The 20,058-nt window shown below is 39.2% G+C and overlaps 1 protein-coding gene across 2 annotated transcripts in view; it reads right to left on the bottom strand.

The window, feature by feature from the left end:
• RFX4 (regulatory factor X4) overlaps nucleotides 1–20,058 on the bottom strand; it is a 92,389-nt gene that overhangs the window by 38,802 nt on the left and 33,529 nt on the right. For both annotated transcript variants that reach the window (XM_027680833.1, XM_027680834.1), the window contains 5 exons: nucleotides 10,250–10,311; nucleotides 5,343–5,556; nucleotides 4,429–4,506; nucleotides 2,563–2,726; nucleotides 74–174 (listed from right to left, as the gene is read on the bottom strand). In XM_027680833.1, the coding sequence (XP_027536634.1) occupies nucleotides 74–174; nucleotides 2,563–2,726; nucleotides 4,429–4,506; nucleotides 5,343–5,556; nucleotides 10,250–10,311 (619 nt within the window). The remainder of the gene's footprint in view (nucleotides 1–73; nucleotides 175–2,562; nucleotides 2,727–4,428; nucleotides 4,507–5,342; nucleotides 5,557–10,249; nucleotides 10,312–20,058) is intronic.

Genomic DNA, 20,058 nt, shown 5'->3' on the forward strand with positions numbered 1-20,058 from the left:
ACTTGCAATTAATTTGTAATCAATAAACACTGTACATCCCAGTTTAACAGGAGAGAGATTGAGGAATACATACATTCAAATTTGATATTTCGTAGGTTTTCTGGCAAATCATGGAGAGCTACTTTCAGCCACTCATCCAGTTGCTTTGCAAACTTTCGGATCACCTGCGTCAAACTGCAAAAAGGAATCACTACATCAGAACACATTTACTCTGTGCATTATACTATAAAATCTGAATGTGTGGGTCCATGAGTCATTTATTTGCAACTTATTATTATGCAGAGTTGTTAACATATCTTAGTTTGTAGGCACGAAGAAAAACTTCTGAAACTGCTGAAAACTTTGCAGCAAAAGCAGAACATACCACCATGTTCAAAATCTCACAAAGAATCAAAGTCTCTGTGTGGCACCGCTTTGATACTTACAAACAGTATTCCTACTTGAAATAAAATCATTCATACTCTGTACAAATATGAAATCACAGCCATTTAAAGAAGAAAATAAATCAAGCTTTGGGTTTCTGCTCAGCTGTACCCAGATTTATACAGATGTACATGGGGATGTTCAAGTGGAGCAACAATCAACTATGCTGGAGGCCAGAACCAGTGAGTGGGGAGGATGATGGAGGGGAGGAATTTTCAGGCCAAGCCCACACAGGTGGGGGAAATGGGGGTGGAGCAGGACCTGCCTGCTTAGCTCTGCACAGGACTGGAACTTTCCCAGACAAGTGAGATTTCTCTCTTCTCCCTTGCTACCCACTCCTGATGGTTCCATCATTTCCTGTTAAACTTGGTAGGAGACTCATTCTGCTCTTCTTCTTGGAATCCTCAGTATAAAATGACAGTTTCCAGGAAGAGCTGCAGAGTGTTGTGCAGGGGACCCTAACAGCTGGATCTGACAGACAAAGCTGAACTGCCTGTAGAGATACACAAATGAGAGAGAGAGAGGAAAGGTACAAGGAACTTTCCTCTTTCAATTAGGAAGCTTTTTCTGTTTGTACTCCTAACACACTGCACTGAGAAGAGATATGGTAAAATAAACACAGCCATAGGCCTGCTCTGCTCCAAAAAGACAGCTAAAGAGGAAAAGGGATGGATGACAACTGCTGTGCTCACTAAAAAGTGGCTTTTCTGGATAGCCAGAATTTGTTCCCAGGAAGTATCTCAGAGGATTCTGGCTGAGTCAGCAAGATTTCCTTCAGGAGCTTCCATTGCAATGAGACCCTTCTTCACCCCCTCCAGTGCAGGCTATGGCTTAATAGCCACAATCTGGCCCTTTATATGCATTACAAAAGTCTATATTCACACTCAAGTCTCTCCTTATTTGCTATGAAAGAACTAAGCAGCTTGAGAAAAGGACTGCTGTTCTGTTTAATCCTTCCAATGAAATAGATTTGGGGGGGTGGGGGGAAGGAAAGCCTTTAAAAATGTACATGTCTTATAAAAAATAATCTATGCTTATAAGAGATTTCTTGTGTAAAAAATACCTTGCCTGTAATTCTGTACTTTAGCAATCATGAAATGCACACAGAGGAGCAGAACAACATCCTGAAAATATTTTCCATGATTAGAGACACTTCAAAATCTTGGGGGCTAAATACACAGCATCAATAAGAAACTCCTAGAGCAATATTCTTAACAAATTGCTCCACATCAGGACTGCATCAGTCAAATAATACTAAAGATGTACAAGTATATCTAGAAAAATAGCTTCCTGATACTCATGTTAGGAAAAACAAAGGGAGAGACATATTGATTGCACTCAGTGACTATACTTTTTGCTGTGGACTATTGATCTCTGTCCTGCTTCACCTATATAAACAAGACTTCTTGGACTCGTGAATTCCTGGCAGGAAGAGAACAGCTGAAATCTACTGCATGGATTGGAAAAGTGAATTTAGCTTTGAAACAACAGAGGCAAATACTTATTAAATAAAGTGATCCTAAGCAAATCATGCTTCTGTTCTTCATAGGATAGTATTAAAATTAAATCAGCTTCTTCAAGGTTTCACAAGTATGATCTTCATGTTTTATATTCCTGGAAAGCAGAATAACAGTTGGGTTCCTAGACTGTATACAGAGACAAACGCTTAGGTTGCAGTGCCTGAATATGCATGTGAATATTTACAAACAGAGTGGTCAGGCCACCTTCTCTTGTCATGATGATCCAGAACAGTTATGTTGTTATCGCAGACTAGAAAAAAAGTATCAGAAATTTTCAGAAGACAGTGCGGTACTCTGCAACCTGCAGACTTCTGACATTCCCTGAAAGTTGGGACAAAACTATCAGCTGAATGTTAAGAAACCAAGAAGAAGGTGGTATCCTTCATCCCATAAAAAACTCCCAACCCTCCAAGCTTTTCATAATACAAGCCTTGTTAAAATCTGAACATTTCTTGAGGAATATGTAAGCTCTTCAACTCCTTTCAATTGACACTGTGATTTAAACTCAGAAAATGGGTGGCAGCAAGCAGCTTTCTGAGAACTGGTGTCATTCTTGAAGAAAGCACATGCAACAAAGACAGCTGAGCTAGAAGGGGTCAGTGCTGTGAGCTATACTGACCTGTCAGGTAAGGCTTGTAGTACTGTTGGCATCAAAACTCCAGAAATTGCCTTGTACAGAATTGAATCACAAACTCCCACTATATTCACTACAGTTGAAGAACCCAATACAGGCAGCATATGAGGAGGCATCCCTTGCCAAAAGTGCAGAAGAAAACTTTGAACCTGCAATCACGAGAAGAAGCAGGGATGTTTAAATTAAAATAATTAAAGGCCACAAATACCCCTCTCTTGAAATGATCCTGCTTACATAGCATTTGTTTTAGCCCCAGAGCTGGTCTGATGGTGTGCCACACAGGCAAGGCATATTTCTTAACTAGACAGGCTCATACTGTAACACAGCACTCAGTGGAAGAATCAACCAAAGGGTGAGGAGACGCTCTGAGTTGGTTACTGGGTGTCTTTGTGTTACTACAGCAGAGAGACCCATGGGAACCACCATATTTTTACCTTCCATCAGTGGCTGGTGAGTGTAACTCTTTGGCTTCCACATGTCAAGCCTTTTTCTCTCTCTTTGCTCTCTGACCCTGTATACAAAGGAATGCAATCTACGGTTTGGTGTAATGAGGGAGAGGAGGATAGCACACGGCTTAAAGGGGTCAGTACACCATTTTCTGTCTTCATTTTGGAAAGAAACACTACACTTCTGGATTTCTTCTTTCCTCCAATATGAAGGAAAGAGAAGAAAAAATGGAGAAGGGCAAAAAAAATAGGGAGGAAATTTAGGACACAACAAAATATACGTCTGAAAAATTTAATTTAGGAAATAAAGGTGTTATTCAGAGAATGATAGGATCAGTTCCACAGGGGTCAGAACACCAGCATTCATGAATGATAGCCTGCATGCAATCTGTAGTGAAGTAAATAACCACGCCAGGTACAGTAAAGAATATTTGCCATTTATATATTGCTGCTGCTCAGCCCCTTCCCCACCATTGATCCTGATAAACAGATTCCCTAATAAAATACAGCATCCTGCTCTTAAGAAAGTATTCTGAGACTCACCCAGCCAAATTTCCCAAATATGTATCACATAATTCCTGTTGTTCAGAAGACAGAGTCAAAAGACCTATTTCCTTTGATTTTTTCTTCCAGGACCTGAATGTCTCATTCGAATCAGGTCCTCAGCATCTCTACAGTCAGATTTGCTTTCCTGGCTTAGAAGCCTTCTTCCACGTAATATAGAACTGCTTGTATCCCATTAACATTTAATTTTTTCAGCTCTAATTATAAAGTTATCCGCATGCACTGCCAGAAACCCCTCAGATTAAGTCAGATATGCAATAGGTACAAACCTTATCCACCTCTAACAGACGGTATCAGCTGCTGAGCAGTGTGTGCGTTCCTACCTGCGCTGCAGTACAGCTGAGCAACTGGACACTTCAGCTATAGCTTTCTGGGATACTTGGGAGGCTGTAAGCCCCCCACCACTCTGTATCATTGCTAACAGACCAGCAGAGCCCACTGTTTTGGCTGTGACACCTGACCTGGGTCTGTACTGAACATTGAGAGGAATTCCTTCAAACTGCTCAGTCCCAACAAAATGCTTCGAAAAGCTGTGGTGGACACACTTCTTGAGTTGTGGATTGTCCCATGTCTTGTAAGGGGATATTGCTACCTTAATCCTGCTGGAGAACAAAGGGACAAAAACATTTCCATTGCTTTTGTTCCTCCAACTCACACAGCTTTAAAAGTGAGATTTTGTGCTATCGCTCACAGAGTATATACTCAAGTATAGCTATTGTGCATTTCTCATAAAAAGGATCAACGAGCACAGAACTGTAAGTCTGTAATATCACACATGAAATAGAGTCTCAGATCCACTAATACCTTATGTGTAATCATTAAACTACAACTGTAACCATACCTCATCAAAGTTTGCTCTTATTACAGTGTCTAGTATCCTCTGACAGTGAGTCCTATACATCATAATAAAGGTAGAAACCTGAAAAAGAATGAGGGAGACACACAAAAGATCATTCTATTTTAGGAAATCTGCTTTTAAAAAATCAGAATACAGAGCACAGAAAAAGTAAGTTTTTTCTATCTTACCTATGCCCAACTGCAAAAATAATGAAATCAGTTAGCGTCTGGTTAGATTAGTTATATTAGTTGTAAAATGAGTTTTCTTCTTAGAAGTAAATTCTCCTTTTGAATTCATGGATTTTTCTATGTCAATGGGGATTCTTCAAATGTAAGAGGAGCAAAAAGCCTCAGTGAGATCAAAGACGAGAATGTGGCTCTAATTAGGACATAAAGAACTATAAAACCCTATTCTTTTGTCCACTTTACATTGATACTACACATGTGAATAGAACCAGAAAACTAGCAAGCTCAGCCAAGAGAAGCCTGAGCATTTTTGTCATGTGTGCAGACAGGATTCTCTTAATTTCTAGTCTAGAAGGATAAGAAATGCACTAAGTCCCTCTCTGCCCAAGAAAGCATCAGAACTGTTGTTTGGTTTGCCACCAAATGTGTTCACAGATTAGAGAGCTATAATGTATTTAAAAAGTTGCCCTCAAACCTCACCTGCTGTATGTAATGTAAGTTTTAAAAGAGTGCATGGGCTTTAGAAATATTGTACAGCTGATAGTGTCAGCTGCCTATTTTAAGGGAAGATATTTCTTCCTATTCGATGAAGTAATTCAGTCCTCCATAAATCAAGTCAAAGCATTATTAAACTTACTCTAATTTAAAGTCTTTATATTGTAGACAAAGCTTTCATCCAGAGCAGAGAAAAAAAACCCAAGACAAGCTGAGAAAAGATTTCCAAAGTGTTACCTTCTCCTCTGGCAGACTGGCTGGCAGATTTAGATCTTTGACATTTGGAAACTCTGGCAGTAATGTTCCCAGTTTGGATCGTGGTGAATACGCCACTGTCTGTTTGGTTACTTCTTTTTTTCCTGTTTCGTTGACCCAAGCTGCTCCTTTTTTAGAATACATCACATCATAATACTGGGAGTTTTCTTTCACTGCAATTCCGTAATAATGGTACCTGATACATAGAGATGTGTATTTTATAAAGTGGATTGTTTGAAATTTTGAAAAAATGTATGGAGGCAAGAGAAATTGATAATTTCTACAGCAGAACAGATTGGGCAATAGTTTACATATTATTAACAATCATTGATGCAGTAGCCAAACATTGTGGTAATACATTGAGCTTACTTATTTTCATTCTTTGTGATTCTGTTGCAGGGCAGGAAAGAAAGAAATTCCATTTTTTTCTTCTTAGTTAAAAAAAAAAAGTGTCCTAAAGCTACTTGTTGGCAGAGCTCTGCTGTGCAGCTGCTCCTTTAGTTCAGCAATAAGCAGAAATACAAACCCTCTGGACTGGCCCTTCTGTTGTTATTTCAGTTCCCTGATTCTCAGACTGTTGAGAGTTGTTTTGGTCCCTGAAAAGCATGAGTCTTTATTGCAAATGGGTTGATCAGAAATATTTCAAAAATTGAAAACACCTCAAAGAAAAGAGGGGGAGAAAGGCTTGTGCTGGAAAGCAATGAATGGTAGGAAATGTACAATTCAAATTATTCCCTTCATACTCTACATCAGCACTAGGCTTAGGTCACTGAGTACCTATACAACACTAACTGTCTCAGCAGACCACGATGGGAATTAGACAGTGTGGCTGTGCAACAAAAATGGCACAGTCTTATGGCACCAGTTTATGCTACAACTCAGCTTTATTATAGGTGCTGATGGAAGTAGTGATTACCAAGTAAAACTCTTGCATCAAAGCATCAAAGGTAATCTTAGTCCTTCCATAATTTCCTAACTTTTATTTCAGCTTCTCAGCTTCAGGAACCGCTAACCCATCAGCTAGATTTGTAATGATTGCAAAAGGCATCACAAGATTGTATTGCTGGTATACTTTTGCATCAGCCTAATTTCCTAGACAGAATTTTCAATGATCCTCCGCTTTTCTCCTTATGTCTATCAGATCACAGTAAGACATTGTCTTCTGGATCCCACTATGATGGCACCAGAAGTTATAATCTCTGGATGTTTGTTACTCTCCAGTCAGTTACTCTTTCAAAGTTCTGCCACCAGATCTGTTCACTTGAATAGACACAAATTTGCTTTAGGCAAATTGGCTGGTTCTACAAAGCTCATCGATTAAACTAATGAAAGAGTAACATCTAAGTGACGGTAGTTTAAACTGACTCGGGTGACTTTTTTTCCTTTTTCAACCACAGTCACTCACCCACAGATCAGTGCATGTCATAATCCCCATCAGAAAACGGTGGCAAAGAGCTAGAAATCTAGTCTTGTCTACCAGCACAGACGGGGTGAGAGGAGGCCTGGGGAGTTGTAGCAAACTTCTAGTACATGATGCCCTTGCCATGCCCACTGAGGACATTCCATATTTTCCTTTAAAAACAAAAGCTATTTTGAACTCAGTAACGAATAATCCAAGTGAAATTTATTAAAGCATTAAATTGACATGCTATGAGAGGGATTTCCTGACTTCAATACCTTAGAAAGCCACACTATTGGCTCCAAATATGCCCATCAGAGCTTAGGCCAAAACATGCATCCTACACCAGAAACCAGGCTCCAGACTGTTTGTGACCTGTCACAGATAACTAATGGTAAGTTTCTGCTAACACTGGGGTTATGACACCAGCTAGAGAAGTTTGGCTTTTTAGCTTGAACAGTAACACCCCAGTTTGGTCCCTGGCAACTACCATGCATAAACTGCACACAAGAGCCATAGAACTTCTGTATGTCCTGTGTGCTACACCTGGGGTAGGGGAAGCCAAAAGGAAATGCTACAGGGAGGTAGCACCACAAATCGCTGAGGGAAGGGGGGGCAGAGGGAAGAAGTGAGAGCAAACAGGACTGCTAAATTTCTAGATGGACTGAGAGGTTTGTATAATTTAAACAGAGGTCAGTCTCATATCAAGTTTTGTCTTAAATCAGTCAAAAAAAAAAAAAAGCCTGGAAAATGTAGTAAAGTTTCACTGTGCATTATTTAATTCCTGATATATTGCACTTGGCAGTAAACTACACAAAAGAGTTTTCTGTGTAGCTTCAAAATCATATACACAGCAATAGCTAAATTTACTCCAAAATTTTTCTAGATAGATTCTTCCTTCAGTAATTTTACCATCCCAAATGACCAAAACTCACTGGAGTAGTTTACATAGAGTCTTTTTCAAGCACTTTTGTGTATTTCTATCAGAAAAATAAAAACAACAAAAAGACCCAAAACAACTTAATCCAATAAACATGGCTTGAAACTTTGATATGCAGAATAATAACATGGAGACAACACAATCTTTTCTGTGGAATGCTTTTTCCCCTCATGCAGCACTCCTTTAAAGAAAGAAGCAAAATTCCCTTCAAACCATGCAGCTTCCATAGGTTTAACTAACATCTTGTGTACGTAATGGAAGAGTTTCAGACTACAGTACAGAAAGAAATTGGCTTTTATGTTTAGCTGCCTTCTCATGGCTCACCTGTGGTGGAACTGTATTTAAGCTCAGCAAGATAGAGAACAGCTGCATGCTTACATCAATAAACGCAGCTGCAAGGAAGAAAGGCTCACAACTGATGGCCAGGAGTATAGCACCATTGTAGCTCTGAACTTTGTAATGTTACAAGGCAGCCGTGCTATAAAAAGACTGAAGGCAGAACAGTGTGAAGTCAGATAATCTCAACCACTTCTATGGCAGAACTTCCTTTGGCAGTAGCAGGAAAGTAGAATGAAAATCATACTGGCTGCAATCGGTCAGCACAGTTGGTGACAAAGGAACTGAAGTGTTAATGTCTAAAGTAATTTCTTTACATAACACTTAATTGGAAAATAGTCAGATGTTTCTGAAAACAAAACCAGAGCTCAGTTACAGCTGTGCTGGGTCTACCACAGAGTGTATTTATCCTAAAGAAGTACAGCATGCATGTAGTTTCTCTGCGTAACAGAAACCCCTTCTTATTTGCTATATAGGGAGCAGAACAGTTGCAAAAGTGGTATGAAAGGAGTATGTGACCTGGAAGCTGCTCTGACAGGCAGACAGCTTAGGGGGAAATTATGCAAGAGATATTAAGTCTCATTGATTTTTAGCCTCATTGAGAGTAAAGAGACAGCTTTTGGAGGTGCAAGACACCTTTAGTCAGCAGATCTGGAGTGTTTTGCTCCTCTGAGAGACTCCTGGAGCTGCAGGTGGAGCTCCAGTTTGGAAATACAGCAGTGCTCACTCCTTTCATTAAATGGGAAGACAAATAACAAAGTTGTAGCTGATGTCAGAGGGATATGATGGCTGACAGTGGGTACTTTCATATGAATGCATCCATAAAGCAACTCGTGCACACTGTCATTCTGTCTTTATGAATCTTCATGAAACTTATATTCAGTGCTAAACCCTAATCCTCTGATTCTGGACCTATCATGTTTTCCTAATATGCTGTTGCACTAACCCAGAATTTCCACCTGAGAGATTTTTGGTGGCTTTTATGAGTGATGTTACACTAACTCTGAATTTGCATTTGGGAATGGATTTCAAATCTTCAATTAGCTGCTTTAATATGTCTGCTCTAGAGAAAGAAAGCTTACTTATAAAAACTAAGAAAATATCAAGCTGGGGGAAAGGACATTTTGTCCCATCAAAGAGATACAGCTTGGCAGGGATAACTTATTAGAAGAGCAGAGTAGAGCTATTTTTAATGGCATTACTTTTAGCATCTTAGTTTTTCTTTTCCTTTAAAGAGTGGGTCATTCTAGCTTGAGTATATAAGTTCAATTCTAATAGCATATTTCTTTCACAGCATTATGTTTCTAGGCTGTGTCATGAAAGGGAAACTTTAGCAACCAAATTTTGTGAACACACCATCTCAGATTTTCATTTGCCTCTCCACAGTTTTCTGCTTGTGAACTACAGACACTGCTCTTATGCTACCCTGTAGGATTCTGTGAAGGTTAATCAAGAAAAGTAGTTATTATTATTTTTCAGGCCTTACATTTGCCAAAAAAAGATTCAAAGCTCCACTAGAAAAATTTCATGGAGTCCACAAGCAGAAAAGCAATATAAAAACATTACTGTATCATCTTCATAAATTGGTAGAATCACATCTTGTCAACAATTGGAAAGAGTCAAGGAAGTGCATACTTCATTCAGAATCAGTTTCTAATTCTGGAATTAGGATGAACTGTTTTCAGGGAGTATAATCTTTTGGGTAAGGCAATAATTTTAATTCCTTGATCACTTAAAGGTATGTTGGATTTCATTACACAGGCAAAATGGAGGTTAAATACAGGTGTGTGGACAATTTCATTTTAGGCCAATGCATGTTCCTACCTACATTCTAGACAGCATTCTGACACTGGTCCCCTAAAAAGAAGCATGATGCTAACCTGCTGTCATTTCCCAGCCTCCAACAGTAGTTCCAGTACTCCTGGATGTAAATATTCTTTATGTTGTGTAAAGTGAGTTGAGATGAAAAACAATATAGGAACAACATGGAAAATATTGCTGATGAAACCAGTAAAAGGCCTCCATTAGACCACCTTTGCAGGATCACTGCTGAATCAATAAGACAGTGTAAAGATTACAATGAAACCTCCCTCAAAGTTGGTTTTAAGTCCCCAGCTGGACAAATTATTCCCTGTTCTTTTACTATTCTATTCAGTAAAGCAAGAGCCAGATAGGGCCCTGTGCAAGGTGATAATAATACCATACACTGCTTACTTTGATTGGCCTCTGGTTCCAAGTCTTCTTGTTGTTAGCTGTGGAAACTGTTGTCTTATTATCTGCAAATAAATAGAACTGATATTAGGAAAAACGGAAAAGCGCATTTATTAATTTAATATGGACTTTTAAGACACAAAGGCAGAGAAACTGTACAGCAATGTCAGCAAAATACATGGCAGGAGAAATCAGAAATAAAACTTTTAATTTTTTCCATTACTGAAAGAGGGGAAAGAGACTTTAAACTTCAGTATAACTCCATTAACTACCATTAATTTAAATACTTTCAGACGTTACAGGAATAGAACATATTTCCTTAAAAATCTCAAATCAGTTCTGCCTCTAAACTAAGGAGGATTGTAATGAGAATTGACCTACTGTTTATTTGTCAGCTTGCAGGATCGACAAAGTTCTCTATGGACCTTCACAAACCTGCCATTAAACACTTCTTTTTCTGACAGATGATTCTCCGCAAAGATTTTGGTATTTGACAGGGGCACCATTTCTACCAAGGAAGACTCTCAGTGACATTTGTAAAGATACTTGTAATCAATTAATCTTCTATGGAAAACAAGTGCATCTCAAAACCAGCAGGACACTATCAAGAATCCAGACTCTAGTCTGTCAGCAGATATTAAAAGAACATTGCTACCGTAAAACTAAACTTCTTTAGTGCCAGTTGCTTTTAAGGAAATAGATTAATGAATGTAGATTGTGCCTTCAGTCATCAGAGCCTCTATCAACCAGGCTAATCCTGATGAAAAAGCTTTGCTGTAGTTGCTGGAAAGGAGATGCTCAGCACCTGACAGGATTGAACCTGATTCTCAGTGTGGTCTGAAGTAGGAGGAAAGTTTTTCTGCGAGAACAGTCATGCAAGAAAGACTGCAGCAAGCCCTGAAGAATCACTTGCAAAGGAATTTCTTCCTTTTAAAATTTGTAATCCATTTTAATTGTGCTTTCATTATTTAAATTGCTAAATGCTTCCTCTTTGGGTGGGAACACCAACTAAGATTAAAGAAAAGCAAACACACAAGATGGAATATAACTGCTCAACTAGAAAAAAGTCAATTTATATTGATTAGATAATATAGATTTTTTTCTCCATTAACCATTTTACCACAGTGATAAATATTTAATCCTGATTGATGACTGAAAGCTTTGGAACATGTATTTGGATCAAAAGGTGCTACATAAATAAAGACATTACAATGTCACATATTCGACCATTTCTTCAGTAATTTTTATTTTTTTTTAGCAAAAGGTATAATCATCTTCCTTTCGTATCGTGTAAAAATTGACCTGTGCTGGTTTCCAAGAGCTTTGCAAGATGTGGCTGATGTCAAAAATGCAGCATAGACTCAGAGTCACTAGGTTGTTCAGCTTTAATTTCTGGAGCAAAACTTCAGCAAACAGTAAAACACTTTTGTGGAGCTGTGAAAGTTCAGCCTAGCTGTTTGATAAATGAGCAGACAGGCAAGCAGCCCTTCTTTCTTTTTTTGTATGGATTCAATGAAGCCTGCCTAAAGAACACCACATGCTGTTCCAGCTACTGATCTAACATTCCGCAACATCTCAGCCTTCCAAATTCCCTTTAATTACACATTAATCCCACCCCTCTCTCTTTCATTTTCTGCAGACAGGGTTGGGGGCTCCACAAGGCTGTGGGAAAAAAGGCAATGTTGAAGAACTACTTTCTGAGGATGGTTTTTTTGGGCTAGGGTTTTTATTTTAGGGTTGGTTGTGTAGGGTTTTTTTGGGTAGGGGTTTTTTTTGGTGGCAATTGCCATTCAGAAAATACCATTCCTCTCCAAAAATTGATTTTTCAGCATTTAACTTAATATTAGAGATAGTTTTACTCTATTTTTTCTTTTGGAACAGAATGAACCCATATTACTTTCAAGTCTTTCTAGTGGCAATGAAGTGTTACAATGCATACTGTAAATGCTACTTTATGAACCAAATGTCGTGTGAGTTCCTGGGATTTAAATAAATCAGCCAATTTCTACATACCAGGGCAGAGGTGATAAGGAAAAGAGAATAATAATGAAGTAGTTGATCAGATGATCTCTTTTTCTTTTCTTTGTTTCTTTTTAAAATCCAGCTAATTTTAAATGAGATACACCTTTCAGAATACATCTAAAAAGTATGCATCACTTAAAATACCATTTATCAATAATTAAAAAAAAAAAGAGAGAATAATCTAGCAAACCTGAAAAAAAAAGAGTCAGGACTTTTTTATGTAATGCTGAATATGTAAAATAGGTATAACATGGCATACTCATACCTAGGTGCTTGTACTCATATGCACAGATATTAATGTTTGTGTTCAGAATAAAAGGAGTCAAGTACTAAGAGAACTATCTGTTCATACAAATGTTTATATTAAGCTATGTTTATGCAAATCCCTGTGCAATGATACTGGTAAAGGCAGGACAAAGTGGAGTTCACTGTGTGCTGAAATCAACGGAAAAAGCAAAGGGTCCAAAATGTTGATTTTTAAATCATTTTCAGCCTGAAAAGTCACTCTATAAAATGTGTCATCATAGGTTTAATGTTTATTAATTTTTAAAGACCTACAGAGGAAATGAGTTAAATTTTCCATCTTATGGGAAGGGAAGGGGATTCTAATCGTCAGACATGAAAATTCAGGTTTGGATCTGAAAACCAAGTTGGGTCATTTTCCTTTCATTACTGCAGTGAAGTTGCACAAGCAAATGAATCAAGACCAGATCATGCAGTTTGAGCTGCTTTCTGAATGGGCCCAGTCCCTTTTCTCACAGAAGCTCTGGCTTCTTAACAGAAGCAGTGGTAAAAAGATCTCATGGGTGGTATCCAAGGGAATTTTGGAGTGAACGGACCTTTTTGCCATTGTCCTTCAGTGGAACTGAAATTTCATCTCACACTTCTCCAAAGTGACCAAAATTCCAGCTGCCCTATAAGATCTGCTGAGTAAAAAGGTACAGGTTTTACATTTTCCAAGTGAAATTTCACCTAAATTACACGGCAGTTTTGACTGTTAGGCATTATTTTATGTTACCCGGCCTTTTGGTTTCGAGACAGATGTAGACCAGGAGTTTCACATGGAAGTAACTTCTATCCCTACTATATTAGCCTTAGAAACCAATGCTCCTGCAATGTTTTTCTCAGTTACTAAACTTTAATGTGTTCTCCCTCTCTTTTCTCTGTGCTCTGCTTAAGACCTGATCTTATCTTCTGTCTACAGAAGACCTTTTATGCCTTTCTTGAATAAAAACAATAATATTAAGAACAGACTTATCTTTCCCCAGCTCTATAGTTCTTCTGGTGAGTGCCTACTGCACACATAAAAGCCAGATAGAATTCATTACATTATAGAACAACATATATATATATATAGTTTACACCTTTTCAGGGGACTAGTATAACCAAGTGAGCATTTGTTTAACCCTTTTGCAGACAATCCTGAAACGTGATTTTCAGAATGTCTGTGCAGGTAAGAACAGAAGGGGACATTTTTCTCTCTGACAGGCAGTAACCTTGACACTCCGAATGTATGGGACAGCCAAAGTGAATGCAGGAAAGAAAGATCTTCTCATATTCTCCCATAGTGAGATTGCGACACTGGTAGTACAACATCCAATATATATTGCACAAATCTTGGAGCTAACAGGATTTTTATCCCATTTCAGCTTTTTAAACCCAATAGGGGTGTCTGAATAAACTTGAATTAAGTATCTATTTACTTGTATTTCTGGTCATTCTTAAAATAAGGCAATAAAAATTAAACGGGTTACTTGAGCACTCACGTAAAACAGAGAGAGCTTTATGAGCAACAGCTAGGAAAATGCACTTCCTCTGCACAGGTCTGTGTTACAGTCTGCACAATCTATTACCCTTAGACGTGGCAAGCTTCAGGAGCTGTTCTGTAACCCTCAAGCGGCTGCAAGGGTGCATTCCTTCAACCTGATTACTGCCAGCTGTAATTTCTGCCACTGCCTCTCTCCTCACATCTCCAGTACTGTAACATTCCAACACAAGCAGAGCCAGGCCCAGCTTTAAAATGAGGAATTGTAGAATCACAGAATGGCTTAGGTTGGAAGAGACCTTAAAGATCATCTAGTTCCGAACATTCTGCCATGGGCAGGGATATTTTGCTTTCATCACTACACTGTGACCCATCACTCCTCATTGCATTCACTATCAAACTGTGAACTTCTTGTTTCCTAACTATTCCATCTAAATTTGTCTATGATATGAGATGTCAAAACAAATTGGGGGGGGTGGAAATCTTATAAAGCATCTTATGTGCTTGTCTTTATGCAAACAAATAAGGATAGAAGAAACCAGAGGTCTGGAAATTTCCAAAGTAATTTTTTTTCTTCCCTCTTATGTCAAAATACTAAATTTTTCTCTGGGGACAATAGGTAGAGGATGGCTTTTAGAAGGCTTTTCCCTAGAATAATTTAAATTTCTGCTTTTCAAAGGGCATAATCATTTTGTCAATGCACCTGATCTACAGGGACATTATTCTTCATGACTCTTGTTCCTTTCTATTTGAAATAATTCTACCCATGCTTCTAGAACTTCATAGAGTAATGAAATAAAATCAAACTAATTTGCAACCCAATAACTGCACTCTGCCAATGAGAAAGGAAAGAGCATAATCAAAGTAGCCATTACAAAATACAATTCACATCTCTCAAATCCACCAAACCATGTAAAGAAAAGGAGAAGAGCTGTGACTGTGTCTATACCCTCTCTACTTCTTCCTTGCTTATTTGCATGGCCAGGAGGGAAGACCATAATGTACTCTTGATCACAAATCTGTCTCTGTTTAGATTCAATAACCTTCCCATTTCCCTTCACTCACTTTCACGATTTTTGGATTAGGGCACAGTCTATCTGTAGGATAAGAACTTGTCTCTGTCACTGATACATCTCAACTGATACTGCAAAGCAAGGCAGAAAAGCCTGTTGGCACTTTCTCTGATGCCTGTGCCCAGTTCTGCCTGTTATGGAAATCAGATTTTGTAAGGAACTCTGACTAAACTGGACCCTTTAGTGAAGCTTGTGAGACCTCTCCTCAGATTCATCTATGTACAATAATATCCTCCTTCAGCAGTTCCTCTGGCCAGATGGAACTCAGCCTAAGGCATGATCAAACAGTTTACTGCATCCCAGCAAAACAGCAGACATCAAATGCTCTGACTCAGATCCTCAGCTGAGCTGCAGCCACTTTTGGTGCTGACTTGCTGAAGCCAAGCAGACCTAAAGCCCTGCACAACTCCCCTTGCTCTGTACTAGTGCCAGCCCCCTCGCTGCCATCACCCAGCATATCTGTGGGAAAAGGCTGAGCGCCAGGACCCCTGCACTCTGGCAGACCCGGTGCTGTAAGCACAGCCTCGGGGTCGTGTTGACAAGGCATGAGGTAAAGCAGCCCAGGCCACTCTGCTTCATGCTCAAAGCCTAACTGGAAGCCAGATGCTTGAACTTGCAAAGCCATTAAAAATCCTATTCCTATAGGGCACTGGGAAAGGAAAAGTCACTCCAGAGAAACTGAGGTGTGTTTACTGGTTTCCTTACTTTCCAAGCTTTGGAGAAAATGACAATAGTCAGCAACCTGCAATAATACAAGGGATCAGTGAAGCAGAGCCAAGGAACCAAAGACCTTTCCAACTACACTGTAGGATTGTCATTCCCCACACCAGCATGACTGCTTGCTTGTGCAGTGTTTGTGTTACTATGGTCTCATCAGAGGAGCTTGGCCTAGAAGATTCTGACTTGGGAAGAAAAGCCATACTGTTGTCAATTGTCCTTCAGTCAGGAACCTCAGCTATTAAAAAGGGAGGAAGGAAAAGCAGGCACTGCTCAGGTAGCACTGACAGACCGATTTAGTCATTCGATGCAGTAACAGAAAGCACATTCTCAGATTTAGATTGATTTTTCCCCAGTTCTATTTTTGTATTCAATATTGTAGAAATTGTTCATAATAAAGCAAGCGGTACTTTAGTCTATCAGAAGAGAGCACTAGGAGTAAACTTGGCTTTGCTAAACCAGTTACTATTGAGGCTACTTAGGAGCAAATTGAGAGTAAAGAAATAAAAAATACATCTTCAGGAAAGTACCTCCCTATGAACAACAGGCAATTTCCTGGGGCGTACATTTCAATAAAAAGACAAATCAGAACATAATCTCATCACAATGTCATTATTAAGAGGTGTCAATAAAGGACTTGTTTGTCCTTTTCAAACATTAAAATCATATGGTATGATAGCATGAAAGTGTAAATCCTATTAATCTTAATCATGCTTGGAGCAGAAGTCCTGCTGGCAAAACTTCTGGGTTTAGAGACAGTACATCGTGATAAAAAGAGAATCTGGCTGGTACAGCTTGTACTTCCCTGGAGCAAAGCAAACTATTGAGGAAAAAAAAGTTCTTTCCTAACCAATCTTACAAATTGGTTGTGGACTTCGCCCTTTATTTAGTGAAATGTGTTTATTGGAATCTAATTTTCACTTACAGCAAAGACAGTCAGGAAGCAATAAATTTGTGTGAGCATCCACGTTAAACCTCTTTATGCTGCCAGAGAGATGTAAAGGGACCTCAGGTTGGGGGAGAACCACCCTGAAAAGTGTCAGCGTTCTTAGTTTTCCTTTTCAAATAATTATTTATTATTGCTTGTGAAAAGACATCAGGAAAGCCCCAAAAGAAAAAAAAGAAAAACCGAAGAGGAAAGTATTTAACCTCCAGGGGGCATATGGGAGTTGTGGGAAGAATGCTTTATGAGGATGCAAAGGAAGTTTCACCAGGAGATATTTACTGTTCTGCGTGCGAGGTATGGCAGGGTCAGACAGGGGACTTAGCACTGCACAGTAAATTTAAAGCAGGGAACTGAGGACATGTAGGATAGGAGAAGTTGTTGAAGATGAGGAAGATTACATTTTCAGGGGTCTTGATTAAGAAAACAATGTACATACAGGGTCAAAATGGAAACAAGAACAAAAATTGGAGTTGGAAATAAAAGTGACAGAGAAGCTCAAAAACCTGCCAGTGAACAGCTCGGTATGGTACAGCCAGGAGAGCCTTATGGCACCCATCCATACACCATAGCTACTGAGGGGTTTGGAAATGCTCAAAACATTCCTGTTTTTTATTTGATTCACTGAAGGCCCCAAAACAGAATGATATAGCTTTTGCAATTAAACCCAGTAAGAATGGCATGTCAGAGTCATCACCCATCACCGCAATTTTTAGCTCACTTATTATCACTGGTGTTTTATGTTAACTTTTTGCTCAGAAAAAAACCCACAAACCATACATCTGCACTCCCTGCTGCAGGCAGCGGCAGAACTTTCAGTTGGAAACATCTTAAACCGCTCTCCAAATCCACAAGATCCCGGAGCAGAGCCCAAGGCATTTGCAGCACAGGGCTGAGGGGCACAAGGCTGCCGTCCTTTTTAAGTGACCTCAGCAACAGGGCTTTCACTCCTTCTGCCTGAAGACTAATTCACAGTCTAAACACGTTCCCTGTGAGAGAGCTTGTTCTCATATGCAACATTTAATTGTTAATAACTCAGTGACATACCTGCCCTGCCTCACTGTACCTCCCTGTCTTTTCACTGCTTGCATGGAACATTTTTACTTACTCTGCTTCACTTTTATGTGAAATCATGATCCTGTTGCATATAACACACTTTGCGGTCCACAGAAAGAGCAGAAGCTTAACACTGGAGTCTTAACTTGATGCTGAGCTGTAACCAGCAAATTACAGGGCCCTCCCTAGTCACTATTTAGCTAAGGTATATAAAAGAATCCTTGGTCCTGCCTTTTGCAGACGAGTACTGTTATGGCAGGCTAGGTAGCATAGCAGATCGGAAAATGCCAGTATAAATAAAATTTCCTGTAATTTTCACATGTTAATTGGGTGACTAAAACAGTAAAATCTTGGCTAACAAGTTAAAGTTACAACTACTTTGTCATATAAGAATATATCACATTAATAACCATACTAGAGTATTCCTAATTTCATATGTACTTTATGTGGTTTAGGAGTACAGGTTGCTTTTTTAAAGGTGTTTATTTATACAGTAATTCTGTTCTTTGCTCTTCTTATTCCTTTAATTGCTACTAGCCTGATTTCCTCAGAAATCAGTCTACAAAATATTACTGTCTCTTTGTTAATCTCTCCACCCCCGGAACAATTTTGGTTTCACTAATGCAATATTACCAAGTGCCTGGTGTCCATGTCCCAGCAGTACAAGAGAAAATACTGGCTGAAGAGTGGGGAGAACATACTGATGTTAATGCTGAGGACAAGACAGGGAAGGAAATCTCAGATTTTAGCTGATCCATTTGGCCCTACCTGACTGGACAACCACGAGCATGAGGCAACCAGTCAACACTTCTATTGCTCTGAATCAGCCACCCCATGTGCTGCTTCTTGCCCAACTGTCTGCATGGAGGGGGGAGAAAAAATGAGATAGACAAATAGACAGACACGAGGGAATCCAAAAATAATGTAGAAAGAAGGTGCAGCAGATGTGTGAGAAAACTGAAAGAAGTAAGATCTTGATGTAGTGACTGGGACCTGGAAATGATTGAATGTACTTCAGGGAAACATGGAGATATTACATAAGATTTAGGTAAGGCTATGGATTTAGGGAACATAGGAGATGATAGGAAATCTCATTAGTGCAGCAGTTCATGAACAAGTTGTCTCTTCTCCCTGCCACACTCTGTTGTGGATATATTTGACTTATATCAGGCTTAAGAAGAACACACGGGCTGAAGTGCTGTCTACAAAACCTTAATCTGGAGGCAACACTTTCAGATAAGGTTCATATGTCTCCTGTAGTAGCTTTAAAAGTGAAATCAACACTGTTCTGTTAAGTGAGAGGTAACTGAGTATGTAACAATACATAGGATGTTACTTATTACAGTTTGTTTTAATGTGCTGAACTCCCTCTCTCTTTCTAAAAATTGCCAGTCTGTTAAAGAAAAAGCCTAAATTTTTAACATTGGCCACAGAGCTAAAGTTCAAAGATGAATCATAAATTCAATGTGGTCTACTGAAAGGCGAACTGTCTACAATTTCACAGAACAACTAACTCCTTTTTCTGGAGGAGATGACAGCTGCAGGGCTCTTGATGTTTCCCAATGAGGACAAACATGTCTGGGGTCTCTGTTTCAGCAGCTAAATGCAGAACCCCTTAAATAGCACCTATTTTACTGCACTGCTTCTACTGCCTCCAAGGCATATATGCAATGCACATTTCCAAGATGGTATTTAAGTCACATAATAACAACTCTCTTGGCTAAAACTGCATCCATGTACCTGCTCCAAAGGAGAAGCTGATGGCAAGCTATTGATAGAATGAAGTGGAAGTGTGCCTTACAGATCTTCATAATTGTGCAGTACATTTTCTTAGGAGTAACAGATTGGAAAGGACCACTGGGGTCTGCTCCAGGTTCTGAAGATGCAGAAGCCTCTTTCACTACAATATTTGTCCCAATGTTGTCTGAGGTTCCTGGACACACCAGCGCATAAGCATCAGTTCCCAGATGCAAAAGTAATGGCCACATGAAGTACTAGTATGAGACAGTATTATGATGATTCTGTGTGGCTTCCTTCCTCTTCACAACAAAGTAAAAGAAGTTTCATGCATCACTGCTTCAGAACTTTATTGCAATCAAGTGGGAAACACTTGGATGGCATATGAAGAACACATTGGAACACCATGATTTTTGGATGGAAGTCATTGTACCTGCTCTGCTAGGTCAAGGTACTCCTACTAATGAACAGGGGCGGGTGTGTGAGGGGCAGGAGAAGA

The sequence above is a fragment of the Neopelma chrysocephalum genome, unplaced genomic scaffold, assembly GCF_003984885.1.
Source record: "Neopelma chrysocephalum unplaced genomic scaffold, ASM398488v2 Primary Assembly neopelma1_59, whole genome shotgun sequence".
NCBI classification, from domain to species: Eukaryota; Metazoa; Chordata; class Aves; order Passeriformes; family Pipridae; genus Neopelma; species Neopelma chrysocephalum.